This window comes from Chroicocephalus ridibundus, chromosome 8 (genome assembly GCF_963924245.1).
Source record: "Chroicocephalus ridibundus chromosome 8, bChrRid1.1, whole genome shotgun sequence".
In the NCBI taxonomy this organism is placed as follows: Eukaryota; Metazoa; Chordata; class Aves; order Charadriiformes; family Laridae; genus Chroicocephalus; species Chroicocephalus ridibundus.
In genome coordinates, this window is record NC_086291.1 from 11,065,195 (window position 1) to 11,087,639 (window position 22,445).

The 22,445-nt window shown below is 39.2% G+C and overlaps 2 protein-coding genes across 2 annotated transcripts in view; one reads left to right on the forward strand and one right to left on the reverse strand.

The window, feature by feature from the left end:
• The window catches only part of MAST2 (microtubule associated serine/threonine kinase 2), a 226,814-nt gene that overhangs the window by 200,289 nt on the left and 4,080 nt on the right, over window positions 1-22,445 (reverse strand). The window lies entirely within an intron of this gene.
• LOC134520087 (riboflavin-binding protein) lies at window positions 3,801-21,032 on the forward strand. Its single transcript, XM_063345060.1, has 6 exons — window positions 3,801-3,824; window positions 4,627-4,784; window positions 5,507-5,606; window positions 6,756-6,884; window positions 11,917-12,028; window positions 15,984-21,032. Exons 2-6 carry the CDS (start codon window positions 4,646-4,648, stop codon window positions 16,218-16,220), a joined length of 717 nt encoding a protein of 238 aa, XP_063201130.1. The 5' UTR covers window positions 3,801-3,824; window positions 4,627-4,645; the 3' UTR covers window positions 16,221-21,032.

Consider the following 22,445-nt stretch of genomic DNA (forward strand, 5'->3'; position numbering starts at 1 on the left):
AAGGGGACTGTGGGACATGTCTATCTGTAATATAGTGTTGGCATCAAGTACTTTAAACACGACATCACAACTTTACACAGGGACATCTAGGCATTACCTTTATACAAATAATAAGTACTCATAATATAAGTGTAAATAAAAAAAAATAGTATTCATACTCCCCTAAGAAGAAATTCATCAGTGATGGTAGAAAATTCAATCAAATATTAATAGTCTAAATTAGAAACAAGATTGCAGTTGGTTAATTCTAGGGTATAGGTCATGCTGGACCCAGATTTTCTTTGTCACTTGTGAGAGCCCACATCACACCACACAGGCAGTAGCTAACCAAACCAAAGCCCATTCTTTGTAGAAAAAATAGCAATAATTCTTAGTGGTTCAAGGAACCTCACAGTAACAGACTAGAAGAATGTGAAAGGCAAATGAAAGACTAGGGCAAAGGAAGAGCATTCAGTTATGCTTTCAAGAGGTCCTTTCAACTCGGTAATAAGCTAAAATAAGTAGGGTTTTGTCCCCTTTAATTTTGAAAAACCTAACATGGAGCTTAAAATAACATTTTTACAATGATAATTTTGTTGTTTGGCCTTTTTAAACCTACTATTCATTAAAATATCTGCTTTTTTCCCCCCACTGACTCACTCTCTTGGTTATATAAAATTACTGGTGCTTTTGTCTTTCCCGTGCCCTGTTGGAGAACTAGCTCAGCAACATTTGTGTACTTAAATAAAGCAAGTAAGCCTTACTTTGTGCCACGACATAGTCCTTACACAGACAAAATAGAAGTAGAAATCCCAGCCCCACTAAAGTTAACAGAAACAAATCACACCTTAAATTCAGTAATGTTAAGACTTGACTTCAGCTTTTTTTTCCAGAGTCAGGAGTGCCAGACTGAGTCCATCTGGAGTGTCTCCTTTGGCATTCAGCTTGACTTGTGACATGATACAATCAGCAGAGAGACTTGTGAATACAAACTCTTGGTTCTGAAGTCTAACATAATGAAAGTCTACAATATGTGCTTAACTGATCATCAAATAATGTGCTCTTTTTGCAACTTTAAATGCAGTTTTGCAAAGGACCTTCAGGAGTGACACTAAATTAGATAACAACCTGTGCTTCTAATTACATTTCTTGTTACAGTTAACGAGAAAAACACTTCCGACTTCTGAGCCTGCGGGCTCACACTGAGATACAAGGAACAAACAGATTAATTTCATTAGCACACATTGCCATCTATAATAAAGCTATAACAGGCCAAATGCTCTAATTTACACTCCTGAAACTCTCTCTGCCTCTGGTCACACTGTTGTTACACTTTCAGGATGCCAAGAAGCGAAATGGATCTGGCAATTGTCACTGGTTGGAAGTGCAAACAATTTTTTCCCTTAACCACATCGGCTTTGCAGAGTTACCAAGAATATAAAACCGTAAAAGCTTACTTCAGTCATTAAGGAGATCTGACTCACAAAAAAGGAATCACTATGTTGAGTTAGGAGATGTCAGTTGACATAGTTACTAAACTGACTGCCAGAAGCTGGGAAGTTAGCAACTAGCTTTATTTTTTAAACATTTTTTCCCTAATTTTCTGCTAATGGCACTTGCCAGAAAGAAGTTGCCCGGGTAGATGGCTCTTGAGACCTAGTATAGCAGTGTTTGTGGTTTTGGAATAGATGCATAATTTTACTAGCATTATAGGCCACTATCAATTAGATCATCATCAGATGATAATAACAATTTAATGTTGTGGTGACTGAACTGCTGTCTATGGCAATATCTTAACATCACGCATGCTTTAACTCTTTCTCTTAACATCACGCATGCTTTAGCTCTTGAAAAGATGAATGGAAGTTACAGGGCACTGATATTAAAGTTAAAATTAAATGGCAGTAGGAATCTTAAAAGTACGAGAATGTCACTGAGTTCAATTTAAGCAAATAAAGAGAAATTCAACTATGGAAAGGGGTAAGTAACTTCCCTTAATGAATTTCTCAGTATAAGACATCACACAGAATAACTAGCGAAAGAATACTTTAAGAACAAAGAATCAAGATTCAGTTCTCAGGTGATGAAGATGTATAGCTGAGATCTATAAAAGCTCCTTAGCCGAGCTTGCTCACTTGTATTGCTAACCGAAGCCAAGTCTGAGAAATCACAAACATATGACAATTTTCCTTCCCGCTGCTAGAAACTCTGCCTAATCTCCCAGCAAGTGGTCCCATTTGGCTCATACTCAAAGCCTGAAAGAGATCACAGTTTCCTATAGCTTAATATAATTTGTATGTCAATCCAGTGAACAGAGGCATTACAAGAAACCTCCTGGCATGCCTACACCTTTACAAGCGCACATATACTTTATGCAAACCAAGCAATAAGGCACAGAGCGTGTACTATTTCTGTGTTTTTTACCAGGATGGCTAGCCTATCCACCGATCACAATGTTGAAAGTGAGTGTTCATGTTATACAGTGGTCTTTATTTTGGATGAATACAAAGATCCAAGTGCCGAGCAGTATGCACGAATCCATTACATTACAAATCAGCAAGGAGCTCCATTAATTTCAGCCAATGCTAGATCAAGCCACATGAGGTGAAGGTGTGGGTAATAAGCCATTAGATTTTCTTCAGTTTCTCCTATAGTTACTTTATGCTTCTTTAAACTTGCCTTACTTAAATTCATTATTTAAACTTAATTAAATTAATTCTGGAACATAAAAATCGCTCAGCTTCCACAAATCTGGAAATGCCTCTTTTTAGGCCAGCAACAGTTTTGCCTTGAGGCATTTACTAGAGCTAGGATAGGAATCAGTGCGTATAGCTTATAGAGATTTTTTATTATCATGCTCAGTGAATTTCCTCAATGGGACTCATACCGCACTTCCACTGTGACAATGTTTGTTTTTTCAAGCAAAAAAGGTTTGTAAATAATGCCCCGAGAGTATTATCTGACAAACCAGTGTTCTGTTTTAAACACAAAATGAACAGATGCTACTTTCCTAATGCATCAAAGTAATTGCAAAGTAGCGAGTGGTGCTGCTCTTTACAGTGCTCAATAAGATTTGATCTATGAAATAAGTGCAACTATTTGTAATCACCATGTCTACCTTATGCGATGGTTTATGTTCAGATGCAGAATCCTCCTTGCAGAGAGCAGATCTCACAATCGCTATCAATGGTACAAGCAACAGTTTCTTGTAGCGCTTGTGACACTGGTTGGAGAGTACAGATGAAGCAGGTAGAGCAACCAGAGCAAACAGCAGCAGGTTATAAAGGGATCCTTTGAACAAAGAGCAAAGACCTGGGAATCGGGAGACGTAGATTCTCTTCCAGGGGCTGCAGTAAAATTACTGTGTAAGCCAAGGCAAGCCATCATACATCTATAGTAAAGATTAAGCCAGTCAGGCTGAAATATGAAGTGTGGTTTTTAATGTCTCTAATTCAGTGAAGTCCCATGTGATAAGAGCCCCATGAAAATGTAGAAATGAATCTAATAATTAACAATAAAAGGAATCATTGAAAAATCAGGCAGGGGAGGTAGTTGTATTTGGTATATAGGAGAGCTGTTGTTCTAATTCTAACCTATGTTTGTACTTTCCTCTTTGTCATGTCAACGTTTGCAAGCAATAAAAGGGCATTATGTGCTGGTCATTGCATCTGCTTTTGAGATAAATCTATGTTAGCATTGCAAAGGGTCAAGGAACTCTTCCAGGGCAAACAAATTCTGGAGCACTGATGCCAGATGGTGTGTATATATAAAGTGGAAAATGAGAAAAGCAATTTACTGTGTTCCTCTTCCAGGGAGAAGCACCACCCAGAAGGACAGCAAAAGAGGTGAGAAACTACTGAGAAACTGGAGAGACAGATCTCTCCTTCTGTAACATGTTGTTTTCTTTATATCTGAAAAGTCTAGGTATATAGAGGAGCTGCAGTCCTTATTCAGGCAAAATTATTCCAAAAAGATAACAGGAATATTTAACTAAAGAATGAAGGGTTAAATTAATAACATGTATAAAGAATTATGCACTGATTTATGTAACAGGTTCTAGATTTATCTATGTAGCTCACTAATATGTAGTCTGTGTTTAGAGAAATTTTAGTCTCACAGACAAAAGGTTTTTACCTTGCAATTTTGACCAAACTCTACAAAACAGGCAGAAAATAATGGATCTGATTCTTAAGTATAAATTAGCATAGGCTCAATACAGGCAAGTTATCAATGTAATTTATCCAGCTCCGGTGCTGACCACTACTAGCTTGCTTGCAGCTGTATCAAGTGTGTAATTTCCAAGTGTGCAAAACAACTCTGCAAGTTTTAGAACTAATGAATCCAGTGTAAGAAACTTAAAATAATTTTTTCAAATACTGAAAATTGTAACATGTTTTCATAAATAGCCTGAATTGTTGGTGGTTTTTATCACTTGCCACCGAACCTCAAAAATATGTAGCAGAAGTACAAGCATTCAGATATAAGCAAAAAGAAAGGGCGAACATGTGTCTTAATATTTATGTGTGCATCTTTGCTAAGCATATTTTATTGGTTATATATGTAACTTTTTTTATAGCAGTCCTTCTTTTTAATGTTACGACTTCTCCTAGAAATAAAGCATATAAATAAAGACTTCTCTCCATATAGGAAAAAGAACAGAACAACAATGCTGAGATTTGCTGTCACCCTCTTTGCTGTCATAACGTCATCTACCTGCCAAAAATACGGATGTCTGGAAGGGGACACCCACAAAGTGAAGCCAAGTCCTGAGCCAAATATGCATGAATGCACTCTGTACTCTAAATGTAAGAGTGGTTTAATTTTGCCAAATATGGTCTAGAAGTACAGCTTTGTACACACTAATTGTTTGGGCAGTTCCCTTAATTTCTCAAAAATATATTAAGATGCAGTATAAGTTGCATTTGAAAAGCTTTCTTCATTGGCATTTTGCTGCATGCAAATCAAGAGTAAGGTTCTGGTCCTTAACAAAGTTAACTGCAGAACTCTCACTGACTTCATTTATTATCTTTAAAGAATTCTGATGCAGTTTCCTTTTCTTGTAGCTCCATCTGCTTAAAAAAGTTTACAGCAAAGATGAATTTGGTTTATTGTGATTAAGTATAAAAATTAATTACTTGTAGCAGACACCAAATGGGAAAGGTTGAAATCAAAATTCTGTAGTGAGCAAAGTATAGTATTTATTACATTTCTGCAACTCTCTTTTTATGTTTGGTAGCTTTCAAAGTTAGTATCCCTCAGGATATAACATCTGGCAGAACACTAGTAAAATTCTCAGGGCTCTCTGGGCACACCTTGAGAAAGCACTGTTGATGCCAGTCCACCTCACTTAGCATTTACACTGCTACTTCCAAAACCAAAAATGTTTGAGCTTGAATACATCTTCCAGTTAGTATTAAGAGACTTTATCATATTGTGGACCAAAATGGATTCATCTTACATTTTTAGTCTTCCAAATACAGTATTAAAGAAAATCCTTATTGCAAGATCTCGTTTTCATTCCTGACAGCTTCCTGTTGCTATGCAGACTTCACAGAGCAATTGGCTCATTCCCCAGTAATTAAAGTAAACAACAGCTACTGGAACAGATGTGGGCAGCTCAGTAAATCGTAAGTCAGCTTTGATGTTGTCTGTGTCCTGGTTCAATAGATCTCTGCTGTAGCAGCCACAGAGCTAACGGTAACTTCTCCTGGAGTTGCTGATGGACAGTTCCTAGGTTGTCCTAAAGATGATGCCACCCAGCCTAGTTCCCATCATCTTGTATTTATACCTGACCAATGTCTGGCTCTTCTTCTTCTCCTCTCACAAAAGCCCATGAATCCCCAAGTATATAGTATTTGTGCAGAAGGATTTATGCCATTTTATCAAGAAAGGGTTATGTTTTTTTCAAGTTTGCTTTCAGTATAGAACCATATCTAGCAATGCAAAGCAGTCATAAACCCAGTAGGTAACAACCACACCACATCTCTGTAGCTCTCCAAAACAACCATCACATACCAGTGAGTGTGACCCCTAGTCAATACAGACCAAGCTTCTTCCTTTGTTTAGAAAGCAGAACAACTAGATTATTAAATCTTGCAAACAAAATGCACAAGAGTCCAGAAATGAAACTCCTGAATATTTAGAATAAAAATTCTTGTAGTCCTGTGGGTTTTGTAACCATGAAGAATGTCTTCATAATTAAGATTTTTAGTACCCTGTTAGATGTTAGAGCTATGAAACATGGCAAGTTATAGAAATGAAAGAATGAAAGTACAAAACAATTAAGCAAAAACATATGTGCAAAAGTAACAGCTATTGCCTGCCACTCCCAGAAGAGCAGCAACAGTATGTGTTTTTGAGTAACTTCAGCTGGGCTGTGGGAAAATCTAAAGATTGATGAAACCATAAGGCTACAGCATAGAGGAAGTTTTGTACTATAGTTTTAGACTACATTTCATTATTGCCTGGAATTGTTCTTGCCAGGAAAACTCAAGGCCTCAAAAGCTTACGGAAAGCTTACACAAACAGGGCTGAAATATGCATGGAAACATTTGTGCACTCTTTAGTTGGCTATGGTAATTGCACAGTCAGAGTTCATACACAATGCCAAAGGAATGAGTTTGGAATCTAGACATTAACAAGGCGAAAGGATGCTTTTCTATGTTTTTGTCCTAATCTGTACTATTGCATCCACATCAAAGCAGGCCTAGAAAACCGAGGCTAGAGCCTTGATGCTAAGAAACAGGCTTATCTGTGGCTTTTCTCACCCACCACAGCTGTGAAGATTTCACAAAGAAAATTGAGTGCTTTTACCGGTGTTCTCCACATGCTGCTCACTGGATCCATCCCAACTACACTGCTGCTATTCGGTCTGTTCCGTTGTGTCAAAGCTTTTGTGATGACTGGTAGGTTCAGCTTTTTATCAAAGTATTTTTATTTAGCTATAATACGCAAGCACAGATCTCCCAATCAAGTGGCAGTAAGATTCGATGGTGTTGTACCACCTTTATGCCTTTTCTCTTGTTTTTCCTCTTCATTTCTTGTTTGACATCTCTGCTTTTTCCTCTGCTAAGCTACTACTCCCAAAATAACAGACACAGGCTGAATGTTAGTGACCCAGGGACAGCAGCACCCTGTCCTCTGCGAGGAAGCAATGCAGCAGCATCAGAACTGCCTGACATGACGGAGAAGCTCTCACCACATTGATAGGCACTGACAGCAGTGAGGGCCTGCCCACCCTGTGAAATGTCCAGGCCTGTGAGTTAGCATTTACGGAGTTAGCATTTTAAACCTAAATACTTGATTGTTATATGATCCATTTCTTTTATATGTATAAAATGCAGTATGAAATCATGAAAGCAGCCATTTCCTCTATGTTTTCAATTAATTCATATAACAAATTAGTTTAATTTCTTCATTTTTCACCCTTGGCCTTTTCCCTTCCATCATCCCTCTCTCTAAAACCACTTCTAAAAGCCTGAATCTCAGAGAAATTTGCAGCCAAGTAATGCTAAAAATATTAATACCAATGAGCAATTCAATTTTGTTTCCCAAAATACAACATCAGGGAATCACATTATTTTTTGAGTGCAAGACATGTAGTGGGACAACCCAGCACCTGTCTGTCCCTAGTCTTGGGGTAGGAGCATTATATCCAGGTGGGGTACTGAGATTTTTTTCAGTGGCCCGCATCCAGCATATATCTCTCCCTCCCTTCATCCCTCCCTCTCTCCCTGTTATGAGATGTTGGATCTTAAATAATGCTATATAAATCTCAGTCAGTACCATATTAACGTTGAGTCTAGTAATTACAGTAAATAGTTTGTGTGGTTAAATTGGTGTGAAGCATAGTACAAACAGAACAGGCTGTGTTCACACGATAGAATTATAACTGCTAGCATCCCTTGAAAGTCATTAACTGTGAATGTCTGAATCCCTTAGGCTGCTCTGAAAATCGTGGAAAACTGTTTTAATACTTCTAAAAATGTTACAAAAGAGCTTTTCTTGGAAGCACAGAAAATACAGAACACACAGTAGCACATGGTAAAGTTCTCTTGCACTGCTCTGTGCAGTGCTTTCCCTAGTGGTTATGCAAATTGAGTATTATTGACACATGGATCCATTTTCACTCTCATCTTCTCTCCAAGGGCAAAGTCATGTATGCAGTGCAGTATTTTGGTAGGTTTGTCTTCAAATGTGTCTCCATTGCTTTGTGCCAGAGAAGAAAACAAGAAGCATAGTTTGGATTTGTAATGGAAGACAGTGAGAAGGGCTGATGTATTTCTTAGCTTCCCTAGAGTTTCCTCTAGTGATGAATTTTATTTCTGTGTTAGGAAACTCCACATGCCTCAGGAACAGATTTGTCATGTGCAGTCTTCCTTCACAAAGTTTTAGTAATCTTCTAAACTGAATCCAGATTGTTGACCACCTTCAAGATAAAGACTGAGACCTTGAATTTGCCTCAGTGCTCAGAATCTCAAAGCTCAGAACCAAATATTGCCAAAATTTGAAAGCATTCGTTTTTTAAGGCAGTGGAGTTGCCAGTGGACTTTAGAATAGATCTAACAGGCAAAGCAATAGCATACCAATATCTAAAACAAATGTATCCCAAAATAAGCAGCACACAAAGTCATCACCAAACTGCTATATCCACTGATACTGTAAAGATGTAAGAAAATATACCCTGTGAGTTTAGTTTGCATCTATGAACTGGCTTAAGCCAGACTTAGTATATATGAGATTTATACCAAAGTGTATATGGTGGGTCAATATTACATAGCAAAACCCTCAGTGTGCCCTGGGTATTGCCAGAACCTCCAGGTAAATAGCAGTTTTAAATTTTGCTGTTGCAAAGTATTGGCGGGGGTGGGGGGGGGGGCGCGGGGTGGGGGGGGTGGGGGGGGTGATTGAGAGCTGCTGCACAGGAAAAACTGACCCTTTCCCAGTATGGAGACTCCTGGCAGAGAGGAGGCTCTACTCTAAACACACACTGAACAATGATCTATTGCCCCTGTTGGCGTCATAGATGCCTGGCCTGAATCAAAAATGTAATGATGACCCGTTACTGTGCATGCTAGTCTGTGTGCCTGCCTAATGCCAATGTCAAACCCATTCCCTCACCCTGCTTAAGGCCTGAGGCTAGAAAAGAGCCTGGACAGAATTCTCACTCTTTCTGGTGATTTAAAGTAACATTTTTTCGTGTTCTATTCACTGGAGTCCCTTTAGCGTGCTGTAGCACTGTTAGTGATGTGACCTACTTTCTCTACATGCCGTGAGTGTGCCTGCTGCATACTGTATGTCTTTGTGGCCAGAAATGTGCAGAGGATTCTGAATGAGCAGTGACTTCATTTAAAAGAAATTCATCTGACTAGCTTGGGGCCTTCCTTTTCTTCCTATTGTCTTAGGATTCCTTGTTCCCACTAGTCTTAAAACTATTGCTTTTGAAAGAGCCCAATGTACAAGCCGTTTTCTGATCCACCTGTGGAAGGACCCTGTGCCCTTTAAAAGAGAAACAGCTAATTATAAAAAATTTGGTGAAAAAAGCTTTAAAACAAAAATATCCTGCCCGTTGTACATAGGGAACTAGTATGTTCAGGGAGGATCTTCTAAGTATTTATATTTATGTTTCTCATGGGTTTTAATTAATGTTTGAAGAAACCACTTACAGGTTTCTGGACAGCAGAAATCAGACTTTTCATAAGGCATGATTTTTCATAGACTTAGCTTCATAATTACTTCCATTGGGATAAAGAAAAACTTGTAATAATAGAGTTATACCTTGCTACCTGCTTATATAATAGAGTCAGGCAATAATCATAATTAGGAAACATTTCATCTGACAATTTAATAGATAATAGTGAACAAAAGTATAAATACTTTAACAAGCATATTTAATTCAAATTCCTGAGGAAACCAGATGCATAGGATGAATGCCCCAGTTCAGTAAAACTCTGAAATACACATTCATAATTTGAGAAGTATAACTGGAGGTGACACTGATTTCAACAGAAGCAGTTCTGCCCTCTCCTAAGCCCCAAGGGCTGCTCATTCTTTCCCCTGCCCTGTCCCAACCCATGTACCAGGGGCACTGCCCGAGAGGCTGTGAAGCAACCCTGGTCTGGGAACCCATCAGGCTTAAAAACACTTAGCCAAATAAAAAAGGAAACTAAAAAGAAGACTGTGGGAAGGGCACAACTGCTTTAAGTGGAAGTGCTAGTATTAGGCAGCTCACAGTAGATATTGATCAACTTTGCTAGAAAGCAATGAATTTAAGTGCATGCATAAAGTAAATCTCATGCCTACATGGCTTGAAGAATCAAGGGCTAATTGTTGAATCTGATGCTGGTATGTGGAGAGTTCATAGAAGGTGATTAACAAAAAGTTTGTATTGATGCTCCTAACTGGCATGCCTTCAGGAAGGCAAAGTGACTAGCCTTAGAGAAACAGCTGTCCCTGGAGAGTTACCTCTGCATGTCTTTTTCAGTCAGTGTACACGCAGCAGCTAACAAACAACAAACCAATTATTCTTATAGCACCTAGTCCCAAAACCAGTCATGGCACAAACTGCTAGGATCTGCCTATTCATGTCACATTATATTAATTTATCAAATTTCAGCCTATATTTCCAGCAGAGACCTCTGACAGCAGATTCCTGGGTGAACACATTTGAGAATATGTGTCTCCTGCCCTAGACCTGTTCAGTTCAGGCCCTGGTTACCCTCTATCTACTGTTTTTTCTCCCTCCAAAAAAGCCCAGAAAACCTATGTGAAGGTTCTGCAAATGTGCATGTTCTTACATTTCTTACCTTTACATTCATGTACTGCAATGTTTAGTTCTTGTAGTTCTGTGACCGCGTAAAACCTCATATTTCATTTAAAAATATAAGTCTGCAGCCCCCGTGATATCAAAGTAGTTTTGGAAACATGAAACTCAAGATTAAAAATGACAAACAGAAAATATATCCAAAGGCATTAATTACAAATACCATGCTGAACTACACTAACTTTTTGGCACTCTCAGTTACTGGTGTGAATAGTCCGCCATTGAGACTAAATTTAAGTAGTTGTTAACTGATTTGCAGAAAGTTATCCTTAAGAAAGGTAAGAGCCAAAAAGTAGAAAATAAGTGGAAGAAAGGAAGGAAATAATGTAGGATAATGGGAAGTCACGAGATCTCTCAACACATAGACCAGCCAGTTGCAGACCGTACTTGCTCCAGGCCATTTATAGGCTTTATTTTTTTTTGCATTACCAGTTACAAGTTAAAAATAACTTAAAATTTAAATTTTAGACCTATACCCTACAAGACTCTTATCTTTCCTCCTTCACTTCAAGTTTAACTTCTTTGAAAACGTTGTTCTGAAGCTGATAGCTTATTAATTTATATGATTTTGTTCTTTGTGGGTTTTCCTTATTTCATTGCACATTCCTCATTCCTGCAACCCCCTGCCCAGGAAATATCATTCTTTTCCCATAATAATTCATAAATACAAACTTTCCCCACACCTCCTTCAAGTGACAGTTCACTCTTAGTGTACCTGTGCTGTCACAATATTGAACATCAGCATTCATGAAACACCCTCCCACACAGTATTTCCTCCACTCGGTAACATCAGCAAACATAACCAAGCAGCAAACATCACATCAATGAGTGTTGCTCCTCAGAACACGAGCCCTTTACTTCAGCCTGTGAGTATAAAATGTAGTGGGTGAACTGTTTGGTTTTCATGGTGATTTAGATCTTCCTGGCCAGCTCAGAGTTTACGTGCATGTCAAACTAAGATAATGTGCACATTTCTTGAAGATCTGTTGCTAAGCTGCACTGTGCAACTATACAACATTACTAGCATAGCCCACGTAGACATTTTGAGTTGAATCTGAGTCCACTGGAAAAAAGTGAGAGAAATAACTGTTTCTTCCACACTAATCTCCCTGAAGGTATGAAGCCTGCAAAGATGATTCCACATGTGTTCGTAACTGGCTGATGGACTGGGAATGGGATGAAAGTGGAGAAAACCACTGTAAGAATAAATGCATTCCGTACAGTGAGGTAAGAAAACCTGATCAACTGTAGCAGAAAAAAAGGCATTGAGTTCTTTTTCTTTTTCCTGAATTTATGGGAGTAAAATACAACAGGTGAATTATTTTTACTTCAGCAGTTTCAAGCCGTACCTACATCAGACTTTTTGAGTACATAAATTTTAAAACATTTCTATTTAAATAGATTGCTTACTCTAAGCATATATACATTCAATTAATCACTATTCATACCGCTTGTGAAACAAAAGTAGAAGTTCAAGCAGCACTGATATTTTAACCACAGTGGGGTTTATAAAGTAAAAGGTGAACTTTGTTCATACAACAGAGACATGAGAGGTATGTTTAAGGTTCCGTACATAATGTGGGGCTTTACATGCCTCTGTCTTTTTCAATTGGGATGTAAGTTCCCAAATCACTAAGGAATTTTTAAGGTTTTCTTGCCTATTAGGCATCTTTGCCCGTTTCTCTATTTTACCTTGTTATGTTCAAGTCCTCCATCTTCCAAATCCCTAAGTCCTGACATTCTTGTTTTGTGTGTCCTGACATGTCTCCCTTTTGTTCTCCATAGACCTGTCATATCTCTGATGTGTGTTCTCCACTGTGTCTGCCAATGGCTGGGCAGAGCTAACGTTGTTCTACGTAACTCTGATGGTTAAAGAGCAGCACTGACAAGCTTTCTGAGAGCTCATCCCATCTTTCTGAGAGGGTTTAATGGTTGCGATAACTAATTTTATGAGCAAAAGTGTATAAAATGAGAACTGACAAGATTTATAAGAGCAAGGTTGCCTGGAACCTGATCTACAGACCTTTCAAGAGTCAGGTAGTGACTACTTCTAGTGACTCAAGTAAATTTAGCATCAAGGCAATATAATACAGCTCAAAACTGCTACACTTATCTGAATATTTTTAACAGTTGAACTTCACTGAATCTATGAAAACTGTCCAAATTGCAGAAGTAAATGAAATTTAAGTGTAGTGCTTAGGGACAGGTAGTAAGGCTTGCAGAGATCCCAGATTTATTGTTTTGAATTCAATTCAAGTGCGTGTACTTCCAGAAGTTGGTTCAGCAACTGATATAAGTGGAAGTCACAGTCCAGTTAGTGCAGGATTGCTGTCTGCCTTGCAAAAGTGACACTAATCAGCAGTGGGCTGATAATGGGCTGCGGAAACTTACAGCGTAGTTTCACAGATGTGCGAAATCATCAGTAGTTCCAGATGAAGTGAAAAATGAAATGATAATCTCTGTAAATAATCTCCAGTCTCTGGTTCAAACTGTCCCTGGTCCAGAGATAGGAGTTTTTAACCTTGAATTCCCTTGTACTTATTTCTTAAAGAAAATATACCATCTGCAGGGGAAAACATGCAGCAAATCCAGAGGTCTTATCGCTTGAAGCCAGGCGCAGCTATTCCTAAACTAAATGTAACCACACCCTAAACTGCCCATATTTTTCACCAAAAATAGGCTTGCATGGTAAGTAAGAATAAAGATGAAGTTTCCTCAGAGAAATTTGAAAAACATCTCCCATGTGAAAATTACATGATACACAAACATTAGACTCACTTGGTTTGGACCCAACTCATGGAAAAGTTACCCAGAAGCACAAAGGGTTTTCCAATGTCAGAGCACTGTGGACAGATGCTTACTTTCTTTTGATGCCCTCAGCTCATACAGAGGACCAGTCAGCAGCCCTACATTTGACATATGCAAGTGGTTGTAAGGACTATTTGGAACAAATGCTGAACATGGAACAAATGCTGAATATTAAGAATGCACAATGGATCATAGCCAGTTTTAGCCTGGCTAAAATGAGGCACATTTTATCATTGTTCTCCCAGCTGAGTGCTCCCCAAGCAATGTTAATGCACAGACTAGGACATTTTCCAAGAAGCTGAAGAATCAGAATCCTTTACAGTTAAATTTAGGGACATGTTTGGTAAATGGTCTGTGTGCATTGTTTGCTGCAGCATTCTGGCTACGCTCTGATCTTTAAGCAGAGTTAGGAGAAAGGTCTAAATAAATTTACCAATTTAGCAAGTAATGAATACACGTTACAGAACCTGTGGGACACAAGAATAGAATGTAGCCTTGTTTCTTGCATACAGACCTAAGAAAACCCACATGACAGCTTTTAATATTTTCTGGAATGATTAGCCAAAAGCAGGTAGAAATCCAGGAACTGTACAGGAGCTGGGAGAAAATGAGTAATGGTGCTTAAAAGCACAGGAATAGTGGGAAAGAAACTCTCTACCCTGAGAACACAAGGAGAGAACTAGATGCAGCAACCTTTCCATTTCTGACCCTGCATTGCTGTCAGTGCACTAGCCAGCCTCCACTCTCCTCCAGCAACTGCAACATCTGTGGAGTGAGCCCTGGCCAGAGATGGTGTGAACTGAAAAGCTGTTTTCAGATTACAGTGTCTTTGGGGCTATTTGGAATGGACTCTCTATTATTCACAAAGGATAGATGTCTAAGGCAAAAGCAATGATTATGCCTGCACAGCATAGGTCAACATAGTTTTGCATGTGGGGAGACAGGGAGACATCTCATAAGAACTTGTTGTGGAAAATAGGTGGAGCAGAAGAAACTGCAGGACTACAGATGCCCAGTCACACCTCCCCATAATAAACTTAAATCTATAATCATTGATTTTTTGCACACAGAGCAGCTTCCATGCAGAAATCTCTCAACCACAAGACAGGGCACCTTCTCTGAGATTCACAGCGTCAGACCTTTACATGAGCTGGCAACGATAGTAAACCATCACACCATCCAGAAATTACAGCACAAAGAGAAACAACGTAGGATTAAAGAATCAGCATCATGTGCACTTGTACTATTACAGATGAAACACAGCTTCAGAGAGGTGCTGGTGACATGGTCAAGGCGAATCAGTCAGCAACAGAACCCAGCAGTCCTGTTGCCTGGCCCACTGTTTCAGTGATTAACACTCCCACTCCTTAATTCCCAAGGCTTCTACTCCTGTCATCACTCCCAGTCCCAACTTGATTCTTAGCTTTGCTTCTGGGAGTACCTAGAGCTTCCTTTACAGAAACAGAAAAGATTGAACTTCAACCACAAACACATGGGAGAAATGCAGGCAAGATAAAGTGTGTATCCTGCTTACTTTGTGGCTGGACATAACTCCTAAGCTAATACTCTTTAGGCAAACTCAAGCTGGGCGGACAGAAGGTTGTCACAATGTGAGCTTGGCAAACAAGAAATATCTCTGTTGTGTGGTTGTACAGGTCCCAAGACACAGACCTTATAAAACGATGTAGTATCAAGACTAGGGCAGATTCACTCGCAGAGAGTGCGAGAAGATGCAGTTTACAATTTCTTCAGCCAGAAAGGCCATTACACCACTGGACACAGCCCTTCAGAAGCTTGAAGAAAACTTCTTTTCTTCAAACAGTTTCTAAGTTATGTCCCTTCTCTTTGTCTGTGTGGTCCTGCCCGGTCACGATGTACATGGCAGCAGGCACAGTGAGAGCCATGACTCCACTGGTCTGTCTCTAGCCTGTAGGTATACAGGTTCCCATATTCAAAACACTCAGTCTGGTGCTTTCAGCACTACTCAGATCCCAAGACATGTCAGAGTGTCCTGACATGCTACAAGTTGTACAGCCTCGCACACACAGCTTTGGTCTGTCAGACCCAGAAAGCTCACTGGGCTGTCAGCCCCAGAGTGGAAACAAAGGGCTGGCTGTTGATCACTTTGCACTTTGTATAATCATTTGCTTTCACAACAGGCAAATCTCTTTTGCCACTGGTGGGACTGGATAACATTTTAAGATATCTCAGAATTGGTGAAGCATGGCACACAGCAAGACAGTGGATGACTGCAGACTGCTTTTTTATCTAGAATCAATTTTTAAAAAGTGATCATGTTTATCAATTTGATACAAATTGATTTTAACTAAACTATTTTTAAATGTAATTGATGCTTTTCTTATTTGACACACAGATGTACGCAAATGGGACTGACATGTGCCAGAACATGTGGGGCGAGTCATTTAAGGTGAGCGAATCCTCCTGCCTCTGCTTGCAAATGAACAAGAAGGACATGATGGCAATGAAGTATCTCCCCTCCGAAAGCTCTGAGGAAAGCTCCAGCATCAGCAGCAGTGAGGAGCATGCCTGCCAAAAGAAACTCCTGAAGTTTGAGAAACTAAAGGGAGAGAAAGGGGAACAGACAAGATAAGTGCTGGTGGATGTATGTCAGGACAAGAGAAATCGCCGTGGAGGCTGGGCTCAGGGCATCACACCAGCCTGCTTTATCCCTTACTTCCTAGAACATAATAAATCAATGGCTGGTTATATTAATCTTTCTCTGATGTTTTTGCATCTGCATCACAAAGCTCCCAGACAGGTTAGCACAGGTTTAATCTTGTGACTTGAACTGAACAGCTAGAAGCCTGAAGGTAGCATCTTGAGGTTGACGTTCAAAGAGGAGAGGCATAGGCAGCTCTTGCTGACTTAAGGTGGAACAGTGAGAACTAGAGACCTCTGGAAGGCCATGCCAGTAATGCACCGAATCTTCAACCCAAACCCTTCATTAGCGTAGGCACACAGTACTCCCGTCACAAGTTCCTGTGTGGCTCCACTCAGATAAAGAGGAAATGCTGCAGGCAGAAATAAGTCAGTGAGCCTGGCTACTGACCACTGAAAGTGTATTTATTTTGTATCTCAAAAACATTCTTGCAAAACAGGGGATTGTGGTGTACTAGATAAATTCCTGGATCCATATATTGCCAGTATACAGTATACACGGTCTGTCGCAATGGGCTTTTACCTTAAACAACAGCAATACCAAAGTCTCCTAAAATATGAATTTGAAGCATAATTTTGAGTGCAATTAACCTCACTGAATGATTCCAAGCAGAATCATCTCTAACAAACAGAAGTGTCAGGGAGGACCCCAACTAGGTATCTCACATCAGTAATTCTGCTTCCCAGCATCAGTGTTATGGTGAAAGTAAAACTAAAATCTGCATCAGTCCCAGAGGGACTCATCAGGTAAGGATGAATGAAATCCTGATTTCGCTTAGGCATCCATAGTCCCTCTGATATCGCAGTAGAGCAGGCAGGTCTGTGTCATTCTGTACAGCCTTTCATAGTGGTATCACCAGGGAAACTATGAGAGGTATTTAATTTGGGCAGTCAAATTATCCAACTGTGAAAATCAGCATCATCTCAGTGCTTGCTATGGAGCTAGGCACCTTACCGCACTTAAGCACTGAATTGTTTTTAGAGTGATACTTTGCCACATCTGTATTTCATGCTAACTGAATTTGTCAGTTCTACAGTTTGAAAAGAAAGAATAAGAATTTGGTCTTCTGTAAAGCTCTGACAGTCCTTTTCCCCCTATTTCACTAACTCTGTTTTCTCCTGTCCTTCTTTATTGCACCTGAATCAGAGCAGAAATTTCCCTGCTCTTTATTTTGCTGTCCTCAAAATTCAAGAATTAATTATCCCCTCTCGCTGGCATAACGCCAGCTTTTTCTGTATCACCATGGCCAAAGATTTCCACCATTTTCTTTATGAAGTATAGCACAATTGTCTCTGCCTGTGTCTCTGGTCTTTTTCTTCCCGTTCCACTTCGTTCTCTTTGCTGTGGCTAAATTAATCTTGAAACAACACTAAACAAACAATTCTTCCATGCTTAGTTTCAGGATGACCGATAATACTGATTATGCATGCTCTTGAACAGCACTGGATCCTACAGTAGCTAAGGGACAAACATCATTTAGCTTCTATTCATAACTTTCCCACCGACTCATGATGTACCCTAAGCAAACCATTTAACTCTTTTGGGACACCAATAATTTTTCAGGGCTACTGTATTTCCTCTATGTCATCTCTCTTCTAAGCCAAAACGTCAAGAACTACTCAGTTGTCCCTGGAATAGAAATTGTCTCATACCTTTTGGTCATTCTTTCATTGATCCAGATATGTTTTATTCAAATACAAGTTATCATCCAGAAAGACTTTCAGTCTTGATTTAAAACTCCAAATAACAGAGAATTGTCCAGTGCACCTGATAATTTGTTTCCTCAGTGTTAAAGATTATCCCTAATTAAACATTTGTTGTTTCAGCTTTCAGCCACTGGTTTTTGCTAAATCCTGTTGTATTGAAGAGTTCTTCATTATTCAACATTGCTTTTCTGCTCAGCAGCATATACACTGGATCAAATTGCTTCTTAGCAATTAGCTCCACCTTAGCTCTATTTAGTTTACATGTCATTATAAGACATCCTTTCTCTCCTGAAATCATACTTACGATTCATCTCTGTACCTTCTCCAATCATAAATATCCTCCCTAAATTGTACAAATCAAAGCTGTACTCCATGGCAGTGTTAAAGGGTGACCTACGGGGAGAGCACCACATCCCTGCCTCTCTACATACTTCTCCCTAATTGCACTGTCCGTGTCTACAAGGGCATCATTCTTACTATTTGCATGCCTCCAGTGTCCATGTGTTATCATTCCTCATTTTTTCTTGGTGTTACTCTTTTCCACTATACAGCTCCCTGGTCCCAGAGCTGTGAACTGCGATCTTAGCTCTTAGGCTTATCGCTTTGAACTTGGTCGTATTAAAAAACCTTAATGTGAATACACCAACCTTCCTAAGCCACTGTTTGCTCTGTCTAGCTGCTTTATACTCATGGTAATTTACATCTTGGACAATCTCTGTGTCACTCAGAAATGCTATCAGTGATGATTTTACATTTACAGAAAGGCTAAGATAAAGCAAAATTAAAAATAACACAAATCACTAAAAATCTGACTCCAACAGTACATCATGAAGGTGAACCAGGGAAAAGAAAGATCCAATTTACTGATGATTGCAGACATCCCCAGCTAATGCTGACCTGATTTCGTAAGTGCCTGCTATGCATCACAGCTCAAAAGTACATATCCTGCTTCTGGACCAACACTGGCCCAGACAACTGAAATGTCTCTGTATTTAGTGGCACTAGACTTGACTAAGATCTTTATCAAAATGTCACAGTGGTAGATCAAATACTTTGTGAAACACATTGTGAAATATGTTCCAACACTAATCTGTAGGAAACAGACTTACAACCTTTACCAATAAATTAAATTGGATTTATCAACAAGACAATGTTGATAAAAACAAAAATTATTGCCAATTATTGACTTATTTATGACCTGGCTAAGTATCAGCTTTTGTACTGTGCTACTTGGGACTGGTGTCACGTTAACCATAACACAGCTAGCTAGGTCATCCTGCTTGCTCTGCTTATTTAATTTTCTTTCCTTAAACATTGGCACAATACTATGAGTCTTCTGAAATGTCACTGAAATGCTAGGAGGTATTACAAATGAGATCTCTCTTGACAGTTCTGGTAGAACTCTTTAGTATAGGTTATCTGAGCCTGCTGCTTTAAAGTTATTAATGTTACTTATGATGATGAACCTCATCTTTAATTACTTGCAGACTGAAAAGGATTTCGTCATCCTTCTGTAATACAAATACTTCATCCTGCATATATTTCAATAATAAGCATTATTAACAAAACTTGCCCACTGTATCTTGTGCCATTGCACGGCTTTCTTTGTCAGGTTACTCAGTTGCTTTCACCTTCAGTTTAGTTGTGCCAGACACAATTCCCTATAGTACCTTTAGAGTCCTGACTTTGTTTTTATAGCTCATAATTCTCCATGGATATTGTTTGCGATATAGCTTCCTTTTTGAAAAAAAAAATAATAGGCATCAGTAATTATGACATTTCTGTTGCATTTTTCATGTGCAGGTTTCACTCAGAGCATTTTATAAATATTCATTAATCTTCAAAATATACCTGAGAGGAAAATAAGTAGTGAGAAGGAAACCGAGTCAGTGGGAGAGAGTCAGTAAGAGACTTATCTGATCATTGTTAAGTATTGCAGAACTAGGACTAGCACAGACAAGTTCTGTTTCAGAACCTTATTTCACACTGCAAATGGAGTTGCGCTTTGCAAGGTGATCCTTGGGCAAAAGTTATGCCAAAATTATGAAAGAGATTTTATAAAACACAATATTGCCAAAACCCGAGTATCCAAAAAATAGAACGTTATTAAAAAATGCATTTCCATGTACCTTGAAGGATAACAAAATTATAAAAATAATAATTGATAGATTATTTAAGACAAATAATGTCAAAACAGGCTAATTTCCCTTTCTGAGAGACAACCAGCCTGCAGAAAAAGGGAAAGCTGTAGATGAGATACAGCTTTTTTAGGGTTTTGATAACATTTGATGTAACATTCTGATAATCAAAATGATAAAACCAAAGTGCAAACGAAATTACCATAACTCAGGTGCACAACTGGTTAAAAAATATATTAAAATATTACTGTGAGTATGTTTTCATTAAACTCAGACAGGTCTTCTGTTAGGAACCACAGAGGGTCCATTCTGATTCTAGTCAACACTTTTGTTTACTCAGACAATGAAGTAGATTTTGCAAGCACTTTGAAGGACGAGATTAGAATAACAAGGATCTTTCTAACGAGAGAACTAGTCTGAGCTTCCAAGGTAAAATTCTGAAAAGGGAGATGAAAAATGCTTGCACTGAGAAAAGATAAATCAAGGAAAAAAAAAGTCATCCAAGGAAATACATGGCAAAGGAACAGCAAAGCAGCCAAAGACCTGGGATGCGTAGTAGCAACCTATGCCATTTACAGTTGAAATGAAGTTTAATCTTTTAAGGCTTCAGTGTACGCAGAGCCCTGGAAGTCCTGACTCATAAAGCAAGCAGATGCAGGACCTGAGGACATCCTACTAACAGTTACTCAAAGTTCATGACGTATCTTACATTCCATGAAGGCGCTGCTTCTGGAATGACCCCACTGCATACACAGGCTGTGGAATGTGGTGGGTATCAGGCAGAGTTTAACTCTATCTATCTTCTCAATGAAATCAGCTCACCAGCTCTGTCAATGCAAGTGCAATACATTCCAGGAGAGCAAACATGCTCCTGGTATATATCTAATGACTATATAAAATGAAAATAATAAAATTAGCTAAATTTATGTGCATTTTCTGGTTATTTTCCTTCCTTTTTTCTGTTTGGTTTGCATAACTTGGAGTTATTTTAAAAAATGCCACATGCTTTAGACAGCTTGTGGGTCTGTTGTGTGTTTGCTCTACTTTATTATCCAAGGGAACGGGGCAATTTAGACAAGTAGAGTTAAGTAAAGAGTCCAAAAAGCATTAGCATTTGGATTACATTTTGAAACATTGCCAAACTTTACTAATGGCAAGACTAAAGTCCCACATGCCTGAAGACTGATAATTCTCAAGCACAACTCATTTTTCCTTGTGGCAAAAAAAGACCTGCACCTTTGATAAAGTCACCTTAGTGAGCAGGTCTAATTCAGTGTGAAGCTGCAGGACAACTCTAGACAACAGTGACAAAAGAGCCAAGCTATGAAATCAATCATCTACTTCAGATAAATGTGAGGACACAGTTAGGATCAGATCCCAACAATCTGGCAGCTTTCAACATCTCCAAGAAAAAGCTGCAGCAATCTCCTACTACTGACATTTAACTTCTCAGAGAAATGAGAGGGGAAACTCTGCTGCACAGTTTTGCTTCCCTTTAGCTACTAAAAGCATATCTGTCCTGCCTCTGTTTTGATCACCAATTGCTATCCCAGTCTTAGTATTCTTTTGGCCTCCTTCCTTGGAAACGCAGTGAGCTCTCTGTGGAGTTTGCCTTGGTTCCCCTCTCAGACAGCTGTGATTAATTCAATGTTCAAGATCTTGAGTTAATTCTCTCATTAGATCACTTTCCTTCTTCATGGAATGATTATTCCCACAGGAGAAATGAGAAAGACTAAAACAATATTGTGCGAGTATCTGACACACTGCATCCAGGATGTTTACTTTAAATCTAATTGCCTGGAATGGCTCCAGATCTACGGCTTAAGCACAAGAATCTTCTAACTGGTGGGGAACTGTAGCCATGCATGTTGCACAACATTCCCAGTTTCACTGGAATTCCTCCAAACGTCCTGCTAGGTAAGTGTACCCAGAACACCAACCTCTCCACACAAGTAGGTCAGATGACACAATCCTTTCATTGCTAGGGCACAGACTTAAAAAGTTTTTTTTCCTTTTTTTATTTTTTTTATCATACACCAATCACCTTTCTACCCAACACTATTGTGAAGGTGAAGCCCGGAGCACAAAGCAGTGAAATATTGCCAGTGCTCCTGAAATCACAAGCCATTATCTGTGTGTTACTCACTGGGAATGTCACGTTCTCTCTGGAAGCTCTTGCAGCTCAGACATGCTCCCCATTTTCGCTGCCCACCAAATGGCTCCCCAGGGTATGGCTGGTCATTGGAGGGCATTGCCCCACTCAGCTGGACTCTAGCACAGCTTCTCAACACCTTTGGTGCAACGTGGATGCT

Coding starts and splice junctions, on each gene's coding strand:
- LOC134520087 (XM_063345060.1), top strand. CDS start 4,646: ATGCTGAGATTTGCTGTCACCCTCTTTGCTGTCATAACGTCATCTACC. Junction 5,607..6,755: donor TGTGGGCAGCTCAGTAAATC/GTAAGTCAGCTT, acceptor CACCCACCACAG/CTGTGAAGATTTCACAAAGA. Junction 12,029..15,983: donor AATGCATTCCGTACAGTGAG/GTAAGAAAACCT, acceptor TTTGACACACAG/ATGTACGCAAATGGGACTGA.